We start from the raw sequence: 18,652 nt of genomic DNA on the forward strand, positions 1-18,652 counted from the left end.
TGTCGATATGCAACGGCATCATACTTACACAGGGTTCGTCTACACAGACTGGAAGGACTGAGACTTCATCAGAGTAATAATTGTTCATATACATAGTTCATATTTAGAGGTTTTCATGTGTAATCGTCAGTATAAGGAATAAGTATGCCAAATAGGTACATACATGTAGCTACATACAAAATACAAACATTTTGTGTATGTTTTCTTTTAGAATAAAGGCCACTCTCAGAAATTATACACATTTTCTCATGTGTATATATATGTATGTATGTATATATATATATATATATATATATATATATATATATATATATATATATATATGTATATATATATGTATATATATATGTATATATACATATATATATATATATATATATATATATATATATGTATATATATATGTATATATATATGTATATATACATATATGTATATATATATATATACATATATATATATATACATATATATATATATATATATATATACATATATATATACATATATATATATATACATATATATATACATATATATATACATATATATATATACATATATATATATATATATACATATATATATGTATATATATTATCATTTTTTGTTAGCATTTTCATGGTGTACTACTGCAATAATGTCAGAATATGTTTTATTTATAAGAATTTACTTAGTGAGTAAAAGTCTGTTTAACCCACCGTTGAGCTCACAGGCAGCCTTCTTGACTTCTGCTCATTATTTTTCATCTGGAAGACAAAACAGCTTTCTGGACTTTTTCCTCACACTTTGAAATCAGTATAGGCCTATCTTAATTTCTATAAGTATTCCAACATAAATTAGGTGAAATTCATGTGGTTTATTTTTTTTAAAAAGTGGCCTCTTTTCATCTTTGGGTTGGTCCTGATGACGTCACTTACCGTAATAGATCCGAGAGTCGTCCGAGGCGGATTACCAGTTTCTGTTTCGTACATATCCTTCCGCCTCATTCCGCCAAGAGTTATTGTTATTTGTATCAAAAGAAAAAATAACATGAATCAATGTAAAGTGTAGGAGCAAGTGCAAAAGGTGTACATTTATCGTTTATGTCACGTTAGACACTTATTCTGGATCGGCTCTCGTTACATAACTGGTGATGTGTTTTTCTGTCTGCTCTAATTTATACAATAAATATATATAAATATAATATATATTTAGTGGTGGGATAGGGGATCCATTTTGTAGTATTCTAGGAAAGAGTTATAATGAACTTAAAGTATAGTTTCATCGGTCCGCAATGGGACTATATTTCCATTCGTTAGAAACTGAAGTAAACCGTGGGGCGGATGAATACATCGGAAGTGGGACTTCCTCTTGCAATATATACCGGGCCTAGTTTTCACATTACCGGCATTCAGCACCACTGCCGGTCGAGTTTTTTGTCGGTTGTCAAACCACAAAGAAGGCTATTTATCTTTTTTATTTGCACAACTCGTTTACACAATGCCTGGATATTCCGACAGAGACCGCGGCAGGGATAGAGATAGAGGGTGAGCGTCGTTTATTGTCTTTTACGGCTTCTGATTCATAAAAATGGCTGACGAGACTCGTAACCTAGAAACACCAACCGATGGGCGAAACAGTGTCACATATTAGAAAAAATATGATGTCGATATTTGCTCCTTTTTTAAAAAAATATCTTTTTAAACTGAAATGATGCATTCTAAAAGCAGACCGTTGTCTTAATGTATCCACCCAGGCCCGGCGGTTGAACGGGCCCGTTTCTTTGGCTCGAGGCCTAGTTCGGCCTCGTGCCGCCGTACAGCGGCGTCTCGTTAGCCTTCACGTAGCTAGTTGTTAGCTCGGTCCTTACGCGGCCACACGATACTGTTATCCGTATTACAGACAGTGGGTATCGTTGAATTACGTTAGTAAAAAACAACGTCCCCAACAAGGCAACGCTGTTAGATATCCACTCTTCTGATTACATAAGTCCACGCGCCGCTCAGCTGGCTGGTCTGCGTGTCGCCATGTGGCAGCAGCGTGAATGCGGATACAAAATGCCGGCTGATTTCCATTGTTCCTCTACTGGCTGGAAAGTATATGGCAGCCAACGTAATACATTTTCACAGAATGACTCATTGAGGATGGAGGTCTTTGTCAAATATTGCCGGTTTCCGTCATTTTTCTTCTCCAAACTACAACTTAACGGCTCACTTCAATTGCAGCTATGGTGGTGGCGGCGGTCCTCCTCGCTTTGGAGGGAACCGAGGAGGTGGTGGTGGAGGAGGAAAGTTCGGCAATCCAGGTGAACGACTGCGGAAGAAAGTATGGAACATGGACGAGCTCCCGAAGTTTGAGAAAAACTTCTACCAACAGCATCCCGACGTTGCCCGGAGATCTCCGGTAATAGCAATTGGCATGATCCAGAACACGTTATGTAACGTTAACCCCGCTTGAAATGTGTTTAAGTTATGTAATCGGACATGACCGGATCTGTTCATTCTTGTCTTGCAGCAAGAGGTCGAACAATACAGAAGGTCCAAAGTGATTACATTCAAGGGGAGAGACTGCCCAAATCCTATTGCCCACTTCCACGAGGCCAGCTTTCCATGTAAGTTAAAAAAAAATGCTTAATGCATCCCAGTGACAGTATGGTGCATCTCTATTAATCGGGTTCGTCTTTCCTCCAGCTTATGTGATGGATGTGATCAACAAACTGAACTGGACTGAACCAACACCCATCCAGGCTCAAGGCTGGCCCCTGGCCCTTAGTGGCAAGGACATGGTCGGCATTGCACAGACTGGCTCCGGCAAGACTCTTTCCGTAAGTTGAATTTTCTCACCATAGTTCAAATACTGCGTTAATCTGTGCTGACAAACATCTCAGTGCATAAAATCTACACAATATTTGCGTGAATGAGGAAGTATACTCTTCCACATAAAATGTTAGGCAGAAATGTAGTGGTATTTGATACAGAAAGTTTGATTGTATCTTTAACAATTGAAAGCTGGTTATTGAATAGTTCTTCTAACATTGCTTATTTGAATGTTAATACGTAATGTGCAAGAAATGATCAGTCTACAGATTCCTCTGGCGTTTAATTTTTACGATCTGGCTTGAATTGATCCAACATGTAGCCAAGTTCTCATTCTCAATTTCAACATTTGTCTAGCTCATTGAACTTACGATTGCTTGCCCCTGCAGTATTTGTTGCCTTCAATTGTGCACATCAACCACCAACCCTTCCTGGAACGTGGAGACGGCCCCATCGTAAGTAGTCGTTGTGCAACTGTTCACATGCATTTTATCTGATATCCACATACATTATGATCCCCCTTCAAAAAAGCACTTTCTGTGTCTGCTCAGTGACTCGTGTGAGTTGTCGTTGAAGGGGATATTAGCTCATCACTGTGGGTGAGATGGCAGTGTAACTGTGGCTGACTAATCTCAATCAGTGGTGAAACAAATACAACCATCAGAAACTGTTCCTGTTTTTTTTTACTAAATTAAACACTAAGAATAAACAGTTTTTTGTTTTGATAACGTCATTGCTGCATCTTCAGATTTTATCCAATTCTGAGAACTGAATGAAATGTGTATCTGTCTGTTGCCTTAGGTGAATTGAAATGTTATATTTTTCTTCTCAACAGTGCTTGGTGTTAGCCCCGACTCGTGAGCTCGCACAGCAGGTGCAACAGGTGGCTGCAGAATATGGCAGAGCTTCTCGCTTGAAGTCAACCTGTATCTACGGAGGAGCACCCAAGGGACCCCAGCTCCGTGACCTGGAAAGGGGTATTTAAACTTTTTTTAATTTTTTTTTATGCATTACATTTTTTAACATGAATATTTTCGTGAGTCGAGTTCTCATCAAGAATCGTCATTGTAGGCGTGGAGATCTGCATCGCCACTCCAGGACGGTTCATTGACTTCCTTGAGTCCGGGAAAACAAACCTCCGTCGGTGCACATACCTCGTGCTGGACGAGGCCGACCGCATGCTCGACATGGGCTTTGAGCCTCAGATCCGGAAAATTGTCGACCAAATCAGAGTAAGTTTGGTTTTACTCTTTGATGGGCTGCAAATGTAATAGCAGTAGCTGAACGTCAGGTTAATGTGTTACTTAAGGGTGATGGTTGTTAACTGATGTTGTGTTTGTAGCCTGACCGCCAGACTCTGATGTGGAGTGCAACTTGGCCCAAAGAGGTTCGTCAGCTGGCAGAAGACTTCCTGAAGGAGTACGTCCAGATCAACGTTGGTTCAATGCAGCTCAGTGCCAACCACAACATCCTGCAAATTGTTGATGTCTGTAATGATGGAGAGAAAGAGAACAAGTGAGTAAAGTGGTGTAGAAGCAGACGTTGCCGTAATGGCTTTAGGTGAATACTTTAAAGAATTTACTTTTTTTTTTAACTTATCTTTTAATCTTTGTTAAGACTCATCCGTCTGCTTGAGGAAATCATGAGCGAGAAGGAGAACAAGACCATCATCTTTGTAGAGACAAAGAGGCGCTGTGATGATCTCACCAGGAGGATGAGGAGGGATGGGTACGTGTTGACATTAAATTACTGAGCATTCTGTTTTTCTACTGTAAATGGAAAAACTAAGATTAAACCTTTTGTTTTGGATAACTATATTTTATAAGAACTCAGTGACTGGTATGATTTGTTGATTAACAATGACACATTCAATTCTGTCAGGTGGCCGGGTATGGGAATCCATGGAGATAAAAGTCAGCAGGAAAGAGACTGGGTTCTCAATGGTAAGCTTGCATCACTGTTCATGACATGTACAACATTCAGGAAATGTTTTTATCTTGTCTTAATTTATTTATTTTTAATTTCAGAGTTCAAATATGGAAAGGCTCCGATTCTCATTGCCACAGATGTTGCCTCCAGAGGTCTAGGTCAGTACCCTCCCTGAACAGTTTTCTGCTCTCTTAAAGTTTTTTAAAAAAAGAAAGTATTTGCTTTCTTTAACTCTTCTGCTTCTTTCTGAGTTTCTCCCCTGACCTGAAGGAGCAGTCTGTATGGCAAGGCCTTGGCATGACAAGCCCAGGTCTCCAGAGGGGGAAGGAGGATTCTTGGAGGTGTCCTGACTGGCGAGGCACGGGTCTCCCAGTTGTGCAGATATACAGAGGTGACCAGGCCCAAGTGCAGCATAACGCACTGGCCTGCCTAAAAAGGGGGGGTGAGTTGAGGGCTGGCCACAGTTCCTCCCCCACACGCTCGTCTGTTCCCTGGCAATGGTTTCGACTGCTTCACACGCACCCAGGCTCTGTAACTGTCCCAGCTCAAAGCCCAGCTACACTGTCTCCTATTGTCTTGCATGTATGTCTGGCTACTGCATTGCAAGCTATCTGAGCCATTGGGAAGGCGCTTTCGGTTGCATAGACTTGTTGTAAAGCGTGGGTGGCGTTAACGTGGCAGCTTCTAAACTTCTGTCGGAGGAGCAGGCTGTCAGATCGATCATACCTTCACCTCTGTAATGACATGGCTACTGGCGCTTTTGGTGACAGTGGGACATGCTAGTTGGACACTGGGACAAAAATCCAAGCTCACACTCCTCCCTCGCCTGCGTTTCAAAGTCATGTCGAGACCTGCCAACGAGAGACATTATGGTCACGTGAACACTGAGTCTGGAAAATCTTGCCATGCCGAGAGGGGGGTGCACTGTTTGTAGGCATCCTGCAAATTGGTTCAGATCTACAGTTTCTTGGCAAGAGACACTACAGTGAGCTTTAAAGCAAGCATCCCGTGAGCGCGTGACTGAGGGACCTTTTTTTTTTATACTAGTTGAAGCACACTAGGAGGCAGTAGTGTGCATAGCAGCCTTACTGTGTAGCGACACCTGTGGGTCACTTGACATTATGTGGAGTGTGCTGCAATGGGAATGGACTAGTGAATGCATACTCCAAAAAATGGTAAGACTTCTGATCCCTTCTTTTTGAGGGTGGCAGTGGTTGAAGAGGGGCGGGTTTTATTTTATCCCACTGGATTGGAAGCCAATGGAGTGTGCATCGTTCCTCTTTTCCCACCGTAGTCTCACCAAGGAGTAACTGTTTGCCTATATAGTTTTGACTAATGCAAGTCTCTGTGGATTTTTTCCAACCATTCGTACCAACTGACCACACTAACATGGCCTTTTTGTTTTTGATCTGGTTGTTGTGGTGGCACTGGCGCACATCTTTGTGTGCTGTCCTCCTTTTCCTTTATGCCACACCGCAACACAATCTTACAGATGTTGAAGATGTGAAATTTGTCATCAACTTTGACTACCCCAACAACTCTGAGGACTATATCCACCGCATTGGCCGAACAGCTCGTAGCCAAAAGACAGGCACAGCTTACACCTTCTTCACTCCGAACAACATGAGGCAGGCCAGTGACCTCATCGCTGTCCTCCGCGAAGCCAACCAGGCGATCAACCCCAAGCTCCTCCAAATGGCGGAAGACAGAGGAGGTAAATCTAATTGGTGAGATACAGAAACTGTGCCGTTAATTGCAGCCCCTCTCTTTCTGCTGCTCTCTTTCTTCTCAGAAGTCGATGGGTTTACCATCGTGAACTTCTGGATCTCAAAACTATTTTCACTTTTCTTTAAAATCAAAGATAATGATGATGATGGCATGCTTCTGTTTTTTTTAAAATCTGTTCTCCGTTTTTCTCTCCAGGTCGTTCAAGGGGAGGCAGAGGTGGTGACGACCGACGGGATAGGTATTCTTCTGGAAGGCGTGATTTTGGCAGTTTTAGGGACCGGGATAATGGTAGAGGGTTTGACAACGGACCAAATAAAGCTTTTGGCACAAATACGCAGAATGGAGGCTATGGGGGCAACAGCGGCGGCGGCAGCAGTGGCAACAGCTTCACTGGAGCCAGCTACAACGGCAATGGACAGTCCAACTTTAACAACCAAGTTGCAGCCTTTGGAGGCCAGAATTTCCAGGCCCAACAGTTTGCTCTCCCTAAGGGTGGCGCACAGACTGGTGCGAGCCATCCCCCATTCCCCTTCCCCCAGGCACAGGCACAGGCACCGCCACAGCAGCATCCTCCACCGCTGGTGCCGTACCCCATGCCCCCTCAGTTCTCTCAGTAAAAACACCATACACTTGAAAGAAGTAATTTATTGCTTTTTTGTCTTGTTGAATTCTACACTTATTACAGATTTTTTTTTTTGTATTTACACAACAGGGTTACAAAGTACTTCAGCCTCTTTCAAGCCTTTTAAAGATCTGCAGTGCAGCAGTAGTGTTGCAGTTTTTGTTTCCTACTATTTAATTTGTTACATTCCCTCAGTAATGTTTAGTTATGTTTTGTACTAGGTAATTACAAATGTATTGGTTTTTTTCATGTGTATCATTGAAAGTGATGTTAAGCTCCTAATTGGAAGTGCACTGCATGATCTTTCAAATAAAACCTAAAAAGAGATTTGCCTTTGTTTTTTCTCAGCCATGAGCATTACCCATGATTGATCTACTAGTTCTCAATGTTGCTTTCTTTATCAAACAGTTAAGTTATATGGCTCTGAAAATGTAACTAAAAATGGTCTAATTTAAATGTGTGGGGGTCACATGACCAGAGCTGTTTACTTTGGAGTCGTTGATCCACATCTTTGTCAGTGTTAAATGAATTAGGCAGTCCTCAGTTAAAAATACTTTTAATGGACTGCAAACTATTTAATTCGCCACAGGAGTTTTCCTTTTTCATTCTGGCCGGTGTTTACATCCCACCTTTGTTAGTGAGGCACGACACACCTGGCTGAGCAGATCAACATGGAGCACAAACCCCCAGTCTCCCTGCTCAGTTTTCTAGGAGACTTGAACAGAGCAAACCTCAGCAAAGAACTGCCAAAATACAGACTTAAAAACTCAAAACTAATTTGCTTGCTACTGTGACAAACTAATTTCCCCTCATGGTGAATAAAGTATACAATCTATTGGAGTGTTTGTGAGGCTGCTGCTCCAGACCTGGATGGGCTCACTGACATTCTACATCAGTTTTTGTGAGTGTGTGTGCCAACTAAAACCTTCTGCACATTACCAGGCCAGGAACACACTGATGTCGGAGATCAAGGTAGCTAAGAGCTACATTGATAAACTGGGAAACAAGTTTTCAGCCAACGACCGCTTTTCAGTCTGGAGAGGCCTGGAAGTACTCACAAAGTGCAGGGGACATTCACATCTGGGTCTTTTCCACTTGTTCCCTGTGTTCAAGTGGTATATCAACCTCAAATGAGTTCTAATACTTGTGTTATTTCATTTTTTTTTTTTAATTAAATGTATATTTTTAAAAAAATAATAATACATCCAGCATGACTCCGAGGCTGCGGTCGAATAGTCAAATAATCACCTCCTCACGTCTAACCCTAAGCACTTTTCCTTGACCTCTGTGGAAACGTCACGGAGTCAAGGAAAGATGGGAAGGAAAATTCATGAGTTAGGAAAAGACCACCGTGTGTTTAGAGAATCCGACTACACTTTCACTAAGCGACGTACTGACGCGACGGCGGGCGATGTTAGTGACGTCAGTCTGTCTGCAGCGGTGAAACTACATCGTTGTAGTCCATCTCCACCACAATAAAGCATCTTAAAATACTTCATCTGTGTTCTTGCGTCATGCAGACGATTAAACAACCCGGTTCATTTATTACTTTATTAACGAGGTTGGAATAGAAATTAACGAAGGAATATTACAGTGAAACCAAGGGATTTTACACAAAGTACAACGCTACTAAACTGTTTCTGTTCAGTTTCAACCCTGCTGAATTAAATACGTTATCCCACTAACGATGTGTGTCATATCTGTGTGTCTCATATCCATTTATGTTTTTCTGGTTTATATGCAGATTATAATCTGTTCATAACAATATGCAGACAACAGTTTATGAAAAACCACACAACTTGATAGTGCTTTAATGTAATGTAACAAAATAGTGGATTAAAAAGATGATAATCATAAACATGAGTCAGGCTGAAGAGCTCGACCAGTTTAATACTTTCATTAAAACTTCTGCAACTAAAGTAAAATAAAAGAATGAGGGCTGAGGCTGCAGTTCAACACCAGAGAGAATATCAAATACAGCTGTTTCATCACTTTACAGCTGTTTCATCACTTTACAGTCGTGTTCAGCAACAGCAACGTAACGTTCATAGTTTTCCAGCCGGTTTAACAGATTATTGAAAGTATTTACAAGTTATGCTACTTATTATTTACATGATCTGCGTTTGTCGCTCATGATCGTTTGTTCTCGTGAACGGCTGATTGAAATGTCACTTGAAATGTTGCCGCCGCAAGGGATTGTGGGTCGGCATTATCTCCTTTCCTTTCGTTAAGGAAGGTCCAGTGGTTCCTAAGCTAAAGGAGCTAAATTAGGAGGCATGAAGCTCCTTTCTTTGCGTTTCGACCGGCACTTATCATGGCGGCCACTTAGGGACTTCCGGGTCATTTCCCTCAGTTCGGAAGGTTCCTAACCAAAAAGGACTTTTCGACCACAGCCTAAGCAATTTTGCAAAAAATCCGTCCTCGAGCAGTCCCCAGGTTTTTTCAACTCCATGGTTCAGCGTCCTAATAACATCCCACATATTAATAACAGACCTTTCTGGAAAGGTTAGGACCGAAGGAATCCAAACCCAAACGCAACAAAAAGCACTGCAAAACAAAGCTTTGACATATTGGGAAGACGTTTTAGTAAAAGAACTGTGTCGTTCGGTTAAAAATTAGAAAAGTTACTTGTTTTATGGGGACACATTGTTGGATCTTTTGGGTGCTACGGCTTTAAATCTTCAGGACCGTCTGCTGGTGCTCTATGACCCGGAAGCAGAAACATCTTCCCTTCCTTCAAAATAGTCCGCCGACAGAAAAGAAGAAACTGCAGCCGTTTTGTGAGTTTACGTGTAGGAATATGACGTTTACAAAAACATGGTCTTTGGTAAGGGGTACTTATCACGAGTTTAGTAAAACGTTACGGTCGCTGCAGCAAGTTCATGGAGTTACGTAAGTACTTACATTTAACAGTTACTTTAATTTTTTTTACCCACGTGTATATTCTCACAAGAGTTACAGTATTGTAGAACTTTAAAGTTAATGCACGTTGTGGTTGCGGAGATAATTAAGTTCATGTTTTTTTAAAAAAGAGAATCGTTTTCGCAAATTAGGCACTGGGGGACTGATGCCCTCTGTGCTTCTGGTCGTCCTTGTATTTGATGTCGCAGTGGAACTGCTGCTCCACCTTCAAACCCCTTTATTATACAACACTGAAACCACATGGCCGCAGATTTCAGTGTTGTTCTAATTAGTGTTGCATTTGTGTTTTAATCTCTAACCCCCAGGTTAGTGATTAGATTAGTGTTACACTAAACACAAAAACGTGGCTTCTTTTCATCTTTGGGTCGGTCCTGATGACGTCACGTTCCGTAATAGAGCGTCGACTGAGTCGGATTACCAGTTTCTGTTTCATACATATCCTTCCGCCTCATTCCGCCAAGAGTTATTGTAATTTGTATCAAAAGAAAGAAACATACATTAATGAGAAGTGTAAGAGGAAGTGCAAAACGTGTACATATATCGTTTAGGTCATGTTAGACACGTATTCTGGATCGGCTATCACGTTACATAACTGATGATGGGTTTTATAATATATATACACTACATATGGATTCCCATTCTCTTGTATATTCAGTGAAGGGAGTGGGGATCTATATGTAGTATCCTCGGAAAGCTTATAGTTAACTTAAAGTCACAGTTTCACCGGTCCGCAATGGGTCTATATTTCCAGTCGGGAGAAACTGAAGTAAACCGCGGGGCGGATGAATACATCGGAAGTGGGACTTCCTCCGGCAATATATACCGGGCCTAGTTTTCATATTACCGGCATTCAGCACCACTGCCGGTCGAGTTTTTAGTCGGTGGTCAAACCACAAAAAAAAGGCTATTTATCTTTTTTAATTTGCACAACTCGTTTACACAATGCCAGGATATTCCGACAGAGACCGCGGCAGGGATAGAGATAGAGGGTGAGCGTCGTTTATTATGTTTTACGGTTTCTTCTCCGTGTGACTCATAGAAATGGCTGACGAGACTCTTAACCAAGACAAAAACAACCGATGGGCGAAATACATGTATTTGTGTTTTGTAAAATAAATATTAACATAAGATTGCGCATTCTAAAAGCAGACCGTTGTCTTAATGTATCCACCCAGGCCCGGCGGTTGAACGGGCCCGTTTCTTTGGCTCGAGGCCTAGTTTGGCCTCGTGCCCCCGTACAGCGGCGTCTCGTTAGCCTTCACGTAGCTAGCAGTTAGCTCTGGCTTAACGCGGCCACACGGTACTGTTATCCGTATTACAGACTGTCGGTATCGTTGGATTACGTTAGTAAAATACAACGTCCTCTCGACAAGTCGACACTGTTATATATCCACTCTTCTGATTACATAAGTTAACGCGCCGCTCAGCTGGCTGGTCTTCGTGTCGCCATGTGGCAGCAGCGTGAATGCGGATACAAAATGCCGGCTGATTTCCATTGTTCCTCTACTGGCTGGAAAGTATATGGCAGCCAACGAAATACAGTCTCACAGAATGACGCAGTTAGGGTGGACTTATTTTTTGTTAAAGGTTGGCTTTTTCAGTCTTTATTTTTTCCCGCCAAACCGCGTTTTAACTACTTATTTATTTGCAGCAGCTATGGCGGCGGCTATGGTGGCGGTAGCGGCGGAGGCGCTTCTCGCTATGGAGGAAACCGAGGAGGTGGAGGAGGAGGAAAGTTCGGCAATCCAGGTGAACGACTGCGGAAGAAAGTATGGAACATTGATGAGCTCCCAAAGTTTGAGAAAAACTTCTACCAACAGCATCCCGACGTTGCCATGAGGTCGCCGGTATGTAAAGACACACTTTATGTAATGTTAACCACTCTGCCACGTGTTGAAGTTATGTAATCTATCTCTACCTTGAGAACTGACCCAACTTTATTCATTCTTGTCTTGCAGCAAGAGGTCGAACAATACAGAAGGGCCAAAGTGATTACATTCAAGGGGAGAAACTGCCCAAATCCTATCACCCACTTTAACGAGGCCAGCTTTCCATGTAAGTTTAAAAAGAAATGTTTCCGATGTATCGCAGTGATGATATGGTGCATCTGTTAAATGGGTCCATCTTTTCTCCAGCGTATGTGATGGACGTCATCAATAAACAGAACTGGACTGAACCAACACCCATCCAGGCTCAAGGCTGGCCCTTGGCTCTCAGTGGCCAGGACATGGTCGGCATTGCACAGACTGGCTCCGGCAAGACGCTTTCCGTAAGATAATCTTTTCTTATGTTAGTTCTGATCATAAAATACTGCATCTGTACTGACTAACATCTCAGTCCATAAGATCCCCACAAAAATATTTGCAGAAATTTAGTGGCGAGACATTGCTAATGAGAAGGGAGTGGTATTTGCTAGAAGTGGCCTGTATCTTTTTCAATTTTGATTTAGCACAACTAACACTACTCGTAGTGGTCCTCTTACAATGTGTGAAATGTGCCAAAGGATCAATGTATGGCCCTTTCGTGAGTTTGCCTTACAGTATTTATGTATGTGAGACACACACCTAATTCCCCTTCAAAAAAGCACTTTCTTTGTCTGCTTAGTGACTCGTGTGAGTTGTCGTTGAAGGGAATATTAGCTCATCACTGTGGGTGAGATGGCAGTGTAACTATGGCTGACTAATCTCAATCAGTGATGAGACAAATACAAAAATCAGAAACTCTTCCTGTCTTAAAGTGTGTAAATGTTATGTCATTTGAATGTTAATGTTGAAGTGGCTCTCTTACTAATGTGTGAAATAAATGTGCGCAAAGGATCCATCTATGGATTCCTCTTGCACATGTTTGCCCTACAGTATTTGTTACCTGGAATTGTACACATCAACCATCAGCCCTTCCTGGAGCGTGGAGACGGCCCCATCGTAAGTAGTCGTTGTGCAACTGTTCACATGCATTTTATCTGATATACACATACATTATGATCCCCCTTCAAAAAAGCACTTTCTTTGTCTGCTCAGTGACTCGTGTGAGTTGTCGTTGAAGGGAATATTAGCTCATCACTGTGGGTGAGATGGCAGTGTAACTGTGGCTGACTAATCTCAATCAGTGATGAGACAAACTCTGAAATGGAACCATTAGAAACTTGTTTTTTACTAAAACGTACTCTAAGAATAGACCTTTTGGTTTTGATCATGACATTGCTGCACTCTTGAATTAATTTCAGATCTGTCTGTTGCGTTAAGTTTATTGAAGTTATATTTTTCTTCTCAACAGTGCTTAGTGTTAGCCCCGACTCGTGAGCTCGCACAGCAGGTGCAACAAGTAGCTGCAGAATATGGCAGCGCTTCTCGCTTGAAGTCAACCTGTATCTACGGAGGAGCACCCAAGGGACCCCAGCTCCGTGACCTGGATAGAGGTATTTCAAAGTAAAAAAAAACAACACATTGAGCATGAATATTTCGTGAGTCGAGTTCTCATCAAGTATCGTCATTGTAGGCGTGGAGATCTGCATCGCTACTCCGGGACGGTTCATTGACTTCCTCGAGTCCGGGAAAACAAACCTCCGTCGGTGCACATACCTCGTGCTGGACGAGGCCGACCGCATGCTCGACATGGGCTTTGAGCCTCAGATCCGGAAAATTGTCGACCAAATCAGAGTAAGTTTGGTTTTACTTTTTTGATGGGCTGCAAATGTAATGGCAGTAGCTGGACGCCAGGTTAATGTGTTACTTAAGGGTGATGGTTGTTAACTGATGTTGTGTTTGTAGCCTGACCGCCAGACTCTGATGTGGAGTGCAACTTGGCCCAAAGAGGTTCGTCAGCTGGCAGAAGACTTCCTGAAGGAGTACGTCCAGATCAACGTTGGTTCAATGCAGCTCAGTGCCAACCACAACATCCTGCAAATCGTTGATGTTTGTAACAATGGAGAGAAAGAGACCAAGTGAGTGAAGTGGTGTAGAAGAAGACGTTGCTGTAATGACTTTAGGTTAATGACTTTCAGAATTTAACCATTTTAACTTATCTTTTTAATTTTAAGGCTCGTCCGTCTGCTTGAGGAAATCATGAGCGAGAAGGAGAACAAGACCATCATCTTTGTAGAGACAAAGAGACGCTGTGATGAGATCACCAGGAGGGTCAAGCGGGATGGGTACGTGTTGACATAAATTAATTCTTTCATGCTGCCCGTATAGTTATTGTATAGAACATTATGATACCCTTCAAAAAAGCACTTTCTTTGTCTGCTCAGTGACTCGTGTGAGTTGTCGTTGAAGGGAATATTAGCTCATCACTGTGGGTGAGATGGCAGTGTAACTGTGGCTGACTAATCTCAATCAGTGATGAGACAAACGCTTCCAGATTTTTTTTTCTCCTTTTTAAATTAACTTTTTTTTTTATAACTATATTTGACTAAAAATCAGTGATTTGTTGATTAACCGTGAGATCTTTATTTCTGTCAGGTGGCCAGCTATGGGAATCCATGGAGATAAAAGTCAGCAGGAAAGAGACTGGGTTCTCAATGGTAAGCTTGCATCACTGTTCATGACATGTACAACATTCAGGAAATGTTTTTATCTTGTCTTAATTTATTTATTTTTATTTTCAGAGTTCAAATATGGAAAGGCTTCGATTCTTATTGCCACAGATGTTGCCTCCAGAGGTCTAGGTCAGTGCCCTCCCTGAACAGCTTTCTGCGCTTAAAGTTTTTAATGGAGCAGTCTGTATGACAAGCCCAGGGAAGCCAATGGGAAGGTGCTTTCTGTTGCATAGACTTGATGGCGTGGGCAGTTCCTAAACGTCTGTCAGATGGATCACATCTGTAACATGGCTACTGGTGCTTTTAGTGACCGTGCAACATACTAGTTGGACACTGCAGTACGCTTTAAAGCAAGCATTTTGAGACTAATGGATTTTTATAAATATATAGTTGAGGGGGTGGCAGCCTGAGTAGCAACAACAAGGCGGGTTTTGTTTTTATCCCACTGGATTGGAAGCCAATGGCGTGCACCGTTCCTCTTTTCCCGTCATAGTCTCATCGAGCAGTAACAGTTTGCCTGTATAGTTTTGACTAATGCAAGTCTCTGTGGCTTTTTCCAACCATTCGTACCAACTGACCACACTAACATGGCATTTTTTGTTGTTACAGATGTTGAAGATGTGAAATTTGTCATCAACTTTGACTACCCCAACAACTCTGAGGACTATATCCACCGCATTGGCCGAACAGCTCGTAGCCAAAAGACAGGCACAGCTTACACCTTCTTCACTCCGAACAACATGAGGCAGGCCAGTGACCTCATCGCTGTCCTCCGCGAAGCCAACCAGGCGATCAACCCCAAGCTCCTCCAAATGGGGGAAGACAGAGGAGGTAAATCTAATTGGTGAGATACAGAAACTGTGCCGTTAATTGCAGCCCCTCTCTTTCTGCTGCTCTCTTTCTTCTCAGAAGTCGATGGGTTTACCATCGTGAACTTCTGGATCTCAAAACTATTTTCACTTTTCTTTAAAATCAAAGATAATGATGATGATGATGATGATGATGGCATGCTTCTGTTTTTTTTAAAGTCTGTTCTCCGTTTTTCTCTCCAGGTCGTTCAAGGGGAGGCAGAGGTGGTGACGACCGACGGGATAGGTATTCTTCTGGAAGGCGTGATTTTGGCAGTTTTAGGGACCGGGATAATGGTAGAGGGTTTGGCAACGGACCAAATAAAGCTTTTAGCACAAGTACGCAGAATGGAGGCTATGGGGGCAACAACAACAGTGGCAACAGCTTCACTGGAGCCAGCTACAACGGCAATGGACAGTCCAACTTTAACAACCAAGTTGCAGCTTTTGCAGCCCAGAATTTCCAGGCCCAACAGTTTGCTCTCCCTAAGGGTGGCGCACAGACTGGTGCGAGCCATCCCCCATTCCCCTTCCCCCAGGCACAGGCACCACCGCCTCCGCTGCAGCAGCAGCATCCTCCACCGCTGGTGCCGTACGCCATGCCCCCTCAGTTCTCTCAGTAAAAACACCATACACTTGAAAGAAGTAATTTATTGCTTTTTTGTCTTGAGTTCTACACTTATTACAGATATTTGTTGTATTTACACAACAGGGTTACAAACTACTTCAGCCTCCTCTTTCAAGCCTTTTAAAGATCTGCAGTGCAGCAGTAGTGTTGCAGTTTTTGTTTCCTACTATTTAATTTGTTACATTCCCTCAGTAATGTTTTGTACTAGGTAATTACAAATGTATTGGTTTTTTCATGTGTATCATTGAAAGTGATGTTAAGCTCCTAATTGGAAGTGCACTGCATGATCTTTCAAATAAAACCTAAAAAGAGATTTGCCTTTGTTGTTGTTTTTTCTCAGCCATGAGCATTACCATCTATACTCTTGAGGAAATGGATGAACTGTCATTCTCCTTCCTGTCCAGCAGGTGTCGTGTTTCTCCATTCGTGTCCTTCTGGTACCCTTTGGTTTGTACAGTGTATATAATCTGTAGTACCCAGCAGCTGACGGTGTTATTAGGGGGCGGTGATTACATGTGGCAAAAATATCACCAAGTAGTCTTTCAGCGGCACAAGGAGATGATAACTATTTTAGTCTCATGCCTCTGGCTCACTGGTGAGGGAGGTTGTCTTGGCAACAATAAATTGCCTTATGATGACAATCCTCCCAACATGTTGTGTTGCAATGGATACAATCACTTTCCACATCACAGGAGCTGCAGGTGAGCTCAGTATGACACCTGCTTTCATCATAGTGCTGAGCATGCTGTATTCTGAGATGAGCCCCATGCCACAGGTCTACATAACACTGCATGGTAACCTGATGGTTCACTAGTCATCTTTAACATGATGGTACTCTAGTCATCTTTAACCTGATGGTTCTCTAGTCATGGTTAACCTGATGGTTCACCAGTCATCTTTAACATGATGGTTCTCTAGTCATGGTTAACATGATGGTTCTCTAGTCATGGTTAACATGATGGTACTCTAGTCATTTTTAACCTGATGGTTCTCTAGTCATCTTTAACCTGATGGTACTCTAGTCATCTTTAACATGATGGTTCTCTAGTCATGGTTAACACGATGGTTCTCTAGTCATGGTTAACACGATGGTTCTCTAGTCATGGTTAACATGATGGTTCTCTAGTCATGGTTAACATGATGGTTCTCTAGTCATGGTTAACATGATGGTTCTCTAGTCATGGTTAACATGATGGTTCTCTAGTCATGGTTAACATGATGGTTCTCTAGTCATCTTTAACCTGATGGTTCTCTAGTCATGGTTAACATGATGGTAATAGACACCTGATCATTATAGTGTTCATGCATTATGTTCTTTTATACACAAAGCTCTCGTCTTCATTTCACTTTAAAGAGCCAGACCGGCACAAAATTCACAAACTGCTATCTACAGAGATTTGCCTACAAAACCATCATGCATGCATATTTACTGAGCTGGGTGTCTAATTTTGATTACTGCATACTAGGAGAAATATGACGGAACAAAACCCTTTCATTCATACATCTTCTATTCCGACGAGGTTGCTTACATAAGTTTGACCTCTTCTTCCCGGGAGCCTCAGTGTTTTCCTGCATGGTGCCGTCTGGAGCCGGTCCTGCCTCCTGCCTCCTGCCTCCTACCTCCTGCCTCCTACCTCCTGCCTCCTACCTGCTGCCTCGTACCTCCTGCCTCCTGCCTCCTACCTCCTGCCTCCTGCCTTGTACCTCCTGCCTCCTGCCTCCTACCTCCTGCCTCCTACCTGCTGCCTCCTACCTCCTGCCTCCTACCTCCTGCCTCCTACCTGCTGCCTCGTACCTCCTGCCTCCTGCCTCCTACCTCCTGCCTCCTGCCTTGTACCTCCTGCCTCCTGCCTCCTACCTCCTGCCTCCTACCTCCTACCTCCTGCCTCCTGCCTCCTGCCTCGTACCTCCTGCCTCCTACCTCCTACCTCCTACGTCCTACCTCCTGCCTCCTGCCTCCTGCCTCGTACCTCCTGCCTCCTGCCTCCTGCCTCCTACCTCCTGCCTCCTGCCTTGTACCTCCTGCCTTGTACCTCCTGCCTCCTGCCTCCTACCTCCTGCCTCCTACCTCCTACCTCCTGCCTCCTGCCTCCTGCCTCGTACCTCCTGCCTCGTACCTCCTGCCTCCTACCTCCTACCTCCTACGTCCTACCTCCTGCCTCCTGCCTCCTGCCTCCTGCCTCGTACCTCCTGCCTCGTACCTCCTGCCTCCTACCTCCTACCTCCTACGTCCTGCCTCCTGCCTCCTGCCATGGCGGCGCTGCTGAGGCCCCTCCTCTCTACCTCCTGCTGACATGAACTGTCATCTGGATAAGGGTCCTACTACTCATTTGAATGCACTGTCATATTCATGTAATGTGCTGTAACTCTGCTAGTTATTCACTCTGGTCACATGACATGTGTTGCTTCTGTCCATCTGGGGAGAGAGATCCTCCTCTGTTGCTCTCCTGAAGGTTTCTTCCCTTTTTTCCATGTGAAAAGATTTTTTTCTGTTTTTGGGGAGTTTCTCTCACCGCTGTGGTCCCGGCACAGCGATGCCTCATGTGTTCAGATCGTAAAGCCCTCAGAGGCAAATTTATATTTGTGATTTTGGCCCACACAAAATAAACAAAATTGAACTTAACTTTTCTATAAAAAGCTATG

The 18,652-nt window shown here is 43.0% G+C and overlaps 1 protein-coding gene across 9 annotated transcripts; it reads left to right on the plus strand.

The window, feature by feature from the left end:
• The first annotated feature begins 1,351 nt into the window (after window positions 1-1,351).
• LOC137787162 (probable ATP-dependent RNA helicase DDX5) lies at window positions 1,352-16,322 on the plus strand. Of its 9 annotated transcripts, none has more exons than XM_068579447.1 (13): window positions 1,352-1,529; window positions 11,651-11,846; window positions 11,958-12,054; window positions 12,135-12,268; window positions 12,855-12,920; window positions 13,273-13,414; window positions 13,495-13,655; window positions 13,767-13,939; window positions 14,036-14,146; window positions 14,457-14,518; window positions 14,603-14,662; window positions 15,143-15,364; window positions 15,586-16,322. In XM_068579447.1, the coding sequence occupies exons 1-13, from the start codon at window positions 1,483-1,485 to the stop codon at window positions 16,002-16,004; spliced, it is 1,890 nt and encodes a 629-aa protein (XP_068435548.1). In that variant the 5' UTR covers window positions 1,352-1,482; the 3' UTR covers window positions 16,005-16,322. The 9 variants fall into 9 exon arrangements, with proteins under 9 accessions (XP_068435548.1, XP_068435553.1, XP_068435550.1 ...); XM_068579452.1 differs by lacking the exons at window positions 11,651-11,846; window positions 11,958-12,054; window positions 12,135-12,268; ... (7 more) ...; window positions 15,143-15,364; window positions 15,586-16,322 and adding exons at window positions 2,208-2,385; window positions 2,497-2,593; window positions 2,673-2,806; ... (7 more) ...; window positions 6,220-6,454; window positions 6,651-6,819 and having other exon boundaries at window positions 1,358-1,529; XM_068579449.1 differs by lacking the exons at window positions 11,651-11,846; window positions 11,958-12,054; window positions 12,135-12,268; ... (7 more) ...; window positions 15,143-15,364; window positions 15,586-16,322 and adding exons at window positions 2,208-2,385; window positions 2,497-2,593; window positions 2,673-2,806; ... (7 more) ...; window positions 6,220-6,441; window positions 6,651-7,404 and having other exon boundaries at window positions 1,359-1,529.
• The last annotated feature ends 2,330 nt before the right edge of the window (window positions 16,323-18,652 follow it).

The sequence above is a fragment of the Clinocottus analis genome, unplaced genomic scaffold, assembly GCF_023055335.1.
Source record: "Clinocottus analis isolate CAN_PGR_092001 unplaced genomic scaffold, fCliAna1.0.p SCAF_16, whole genome shotgun sequence".
Taxonomy (NCBI): domain Eukaryota; kingdom Metazoa; phylum Chordata; class Actinopteri; order Perciformes; family Cottidae; genus Clinocottus; species Clinocottus analis.

What these genes read in the sequence shown, in the direction of transcription:
- LOC137787162 (XM_068579444.1), top strand. Translation starts at nt 9,878, where the DNA reads ATGACGTTTACAAAAACATGGTCTTTGGTAAGGGGTACTTATCACGAG. An exon ending in CAGCAAGTTCATGGAGTTAC is followed by an intron (nt 9,970 to 11,650) that starts GTAAGTACTTAC and finishes ATTTATTTGCAG; the next exon opens with CAGCTATGGCGGCGGCTATG. An exon ending in GCTCCGTGACCTGGATAGAG is followed by an intron (nt 13,415 to 13,494) that starts GTATTTCAAAGT and finishes TCGTCATTGTAG; the next exon opens with GCGTGGAGATCTGCATCGCT.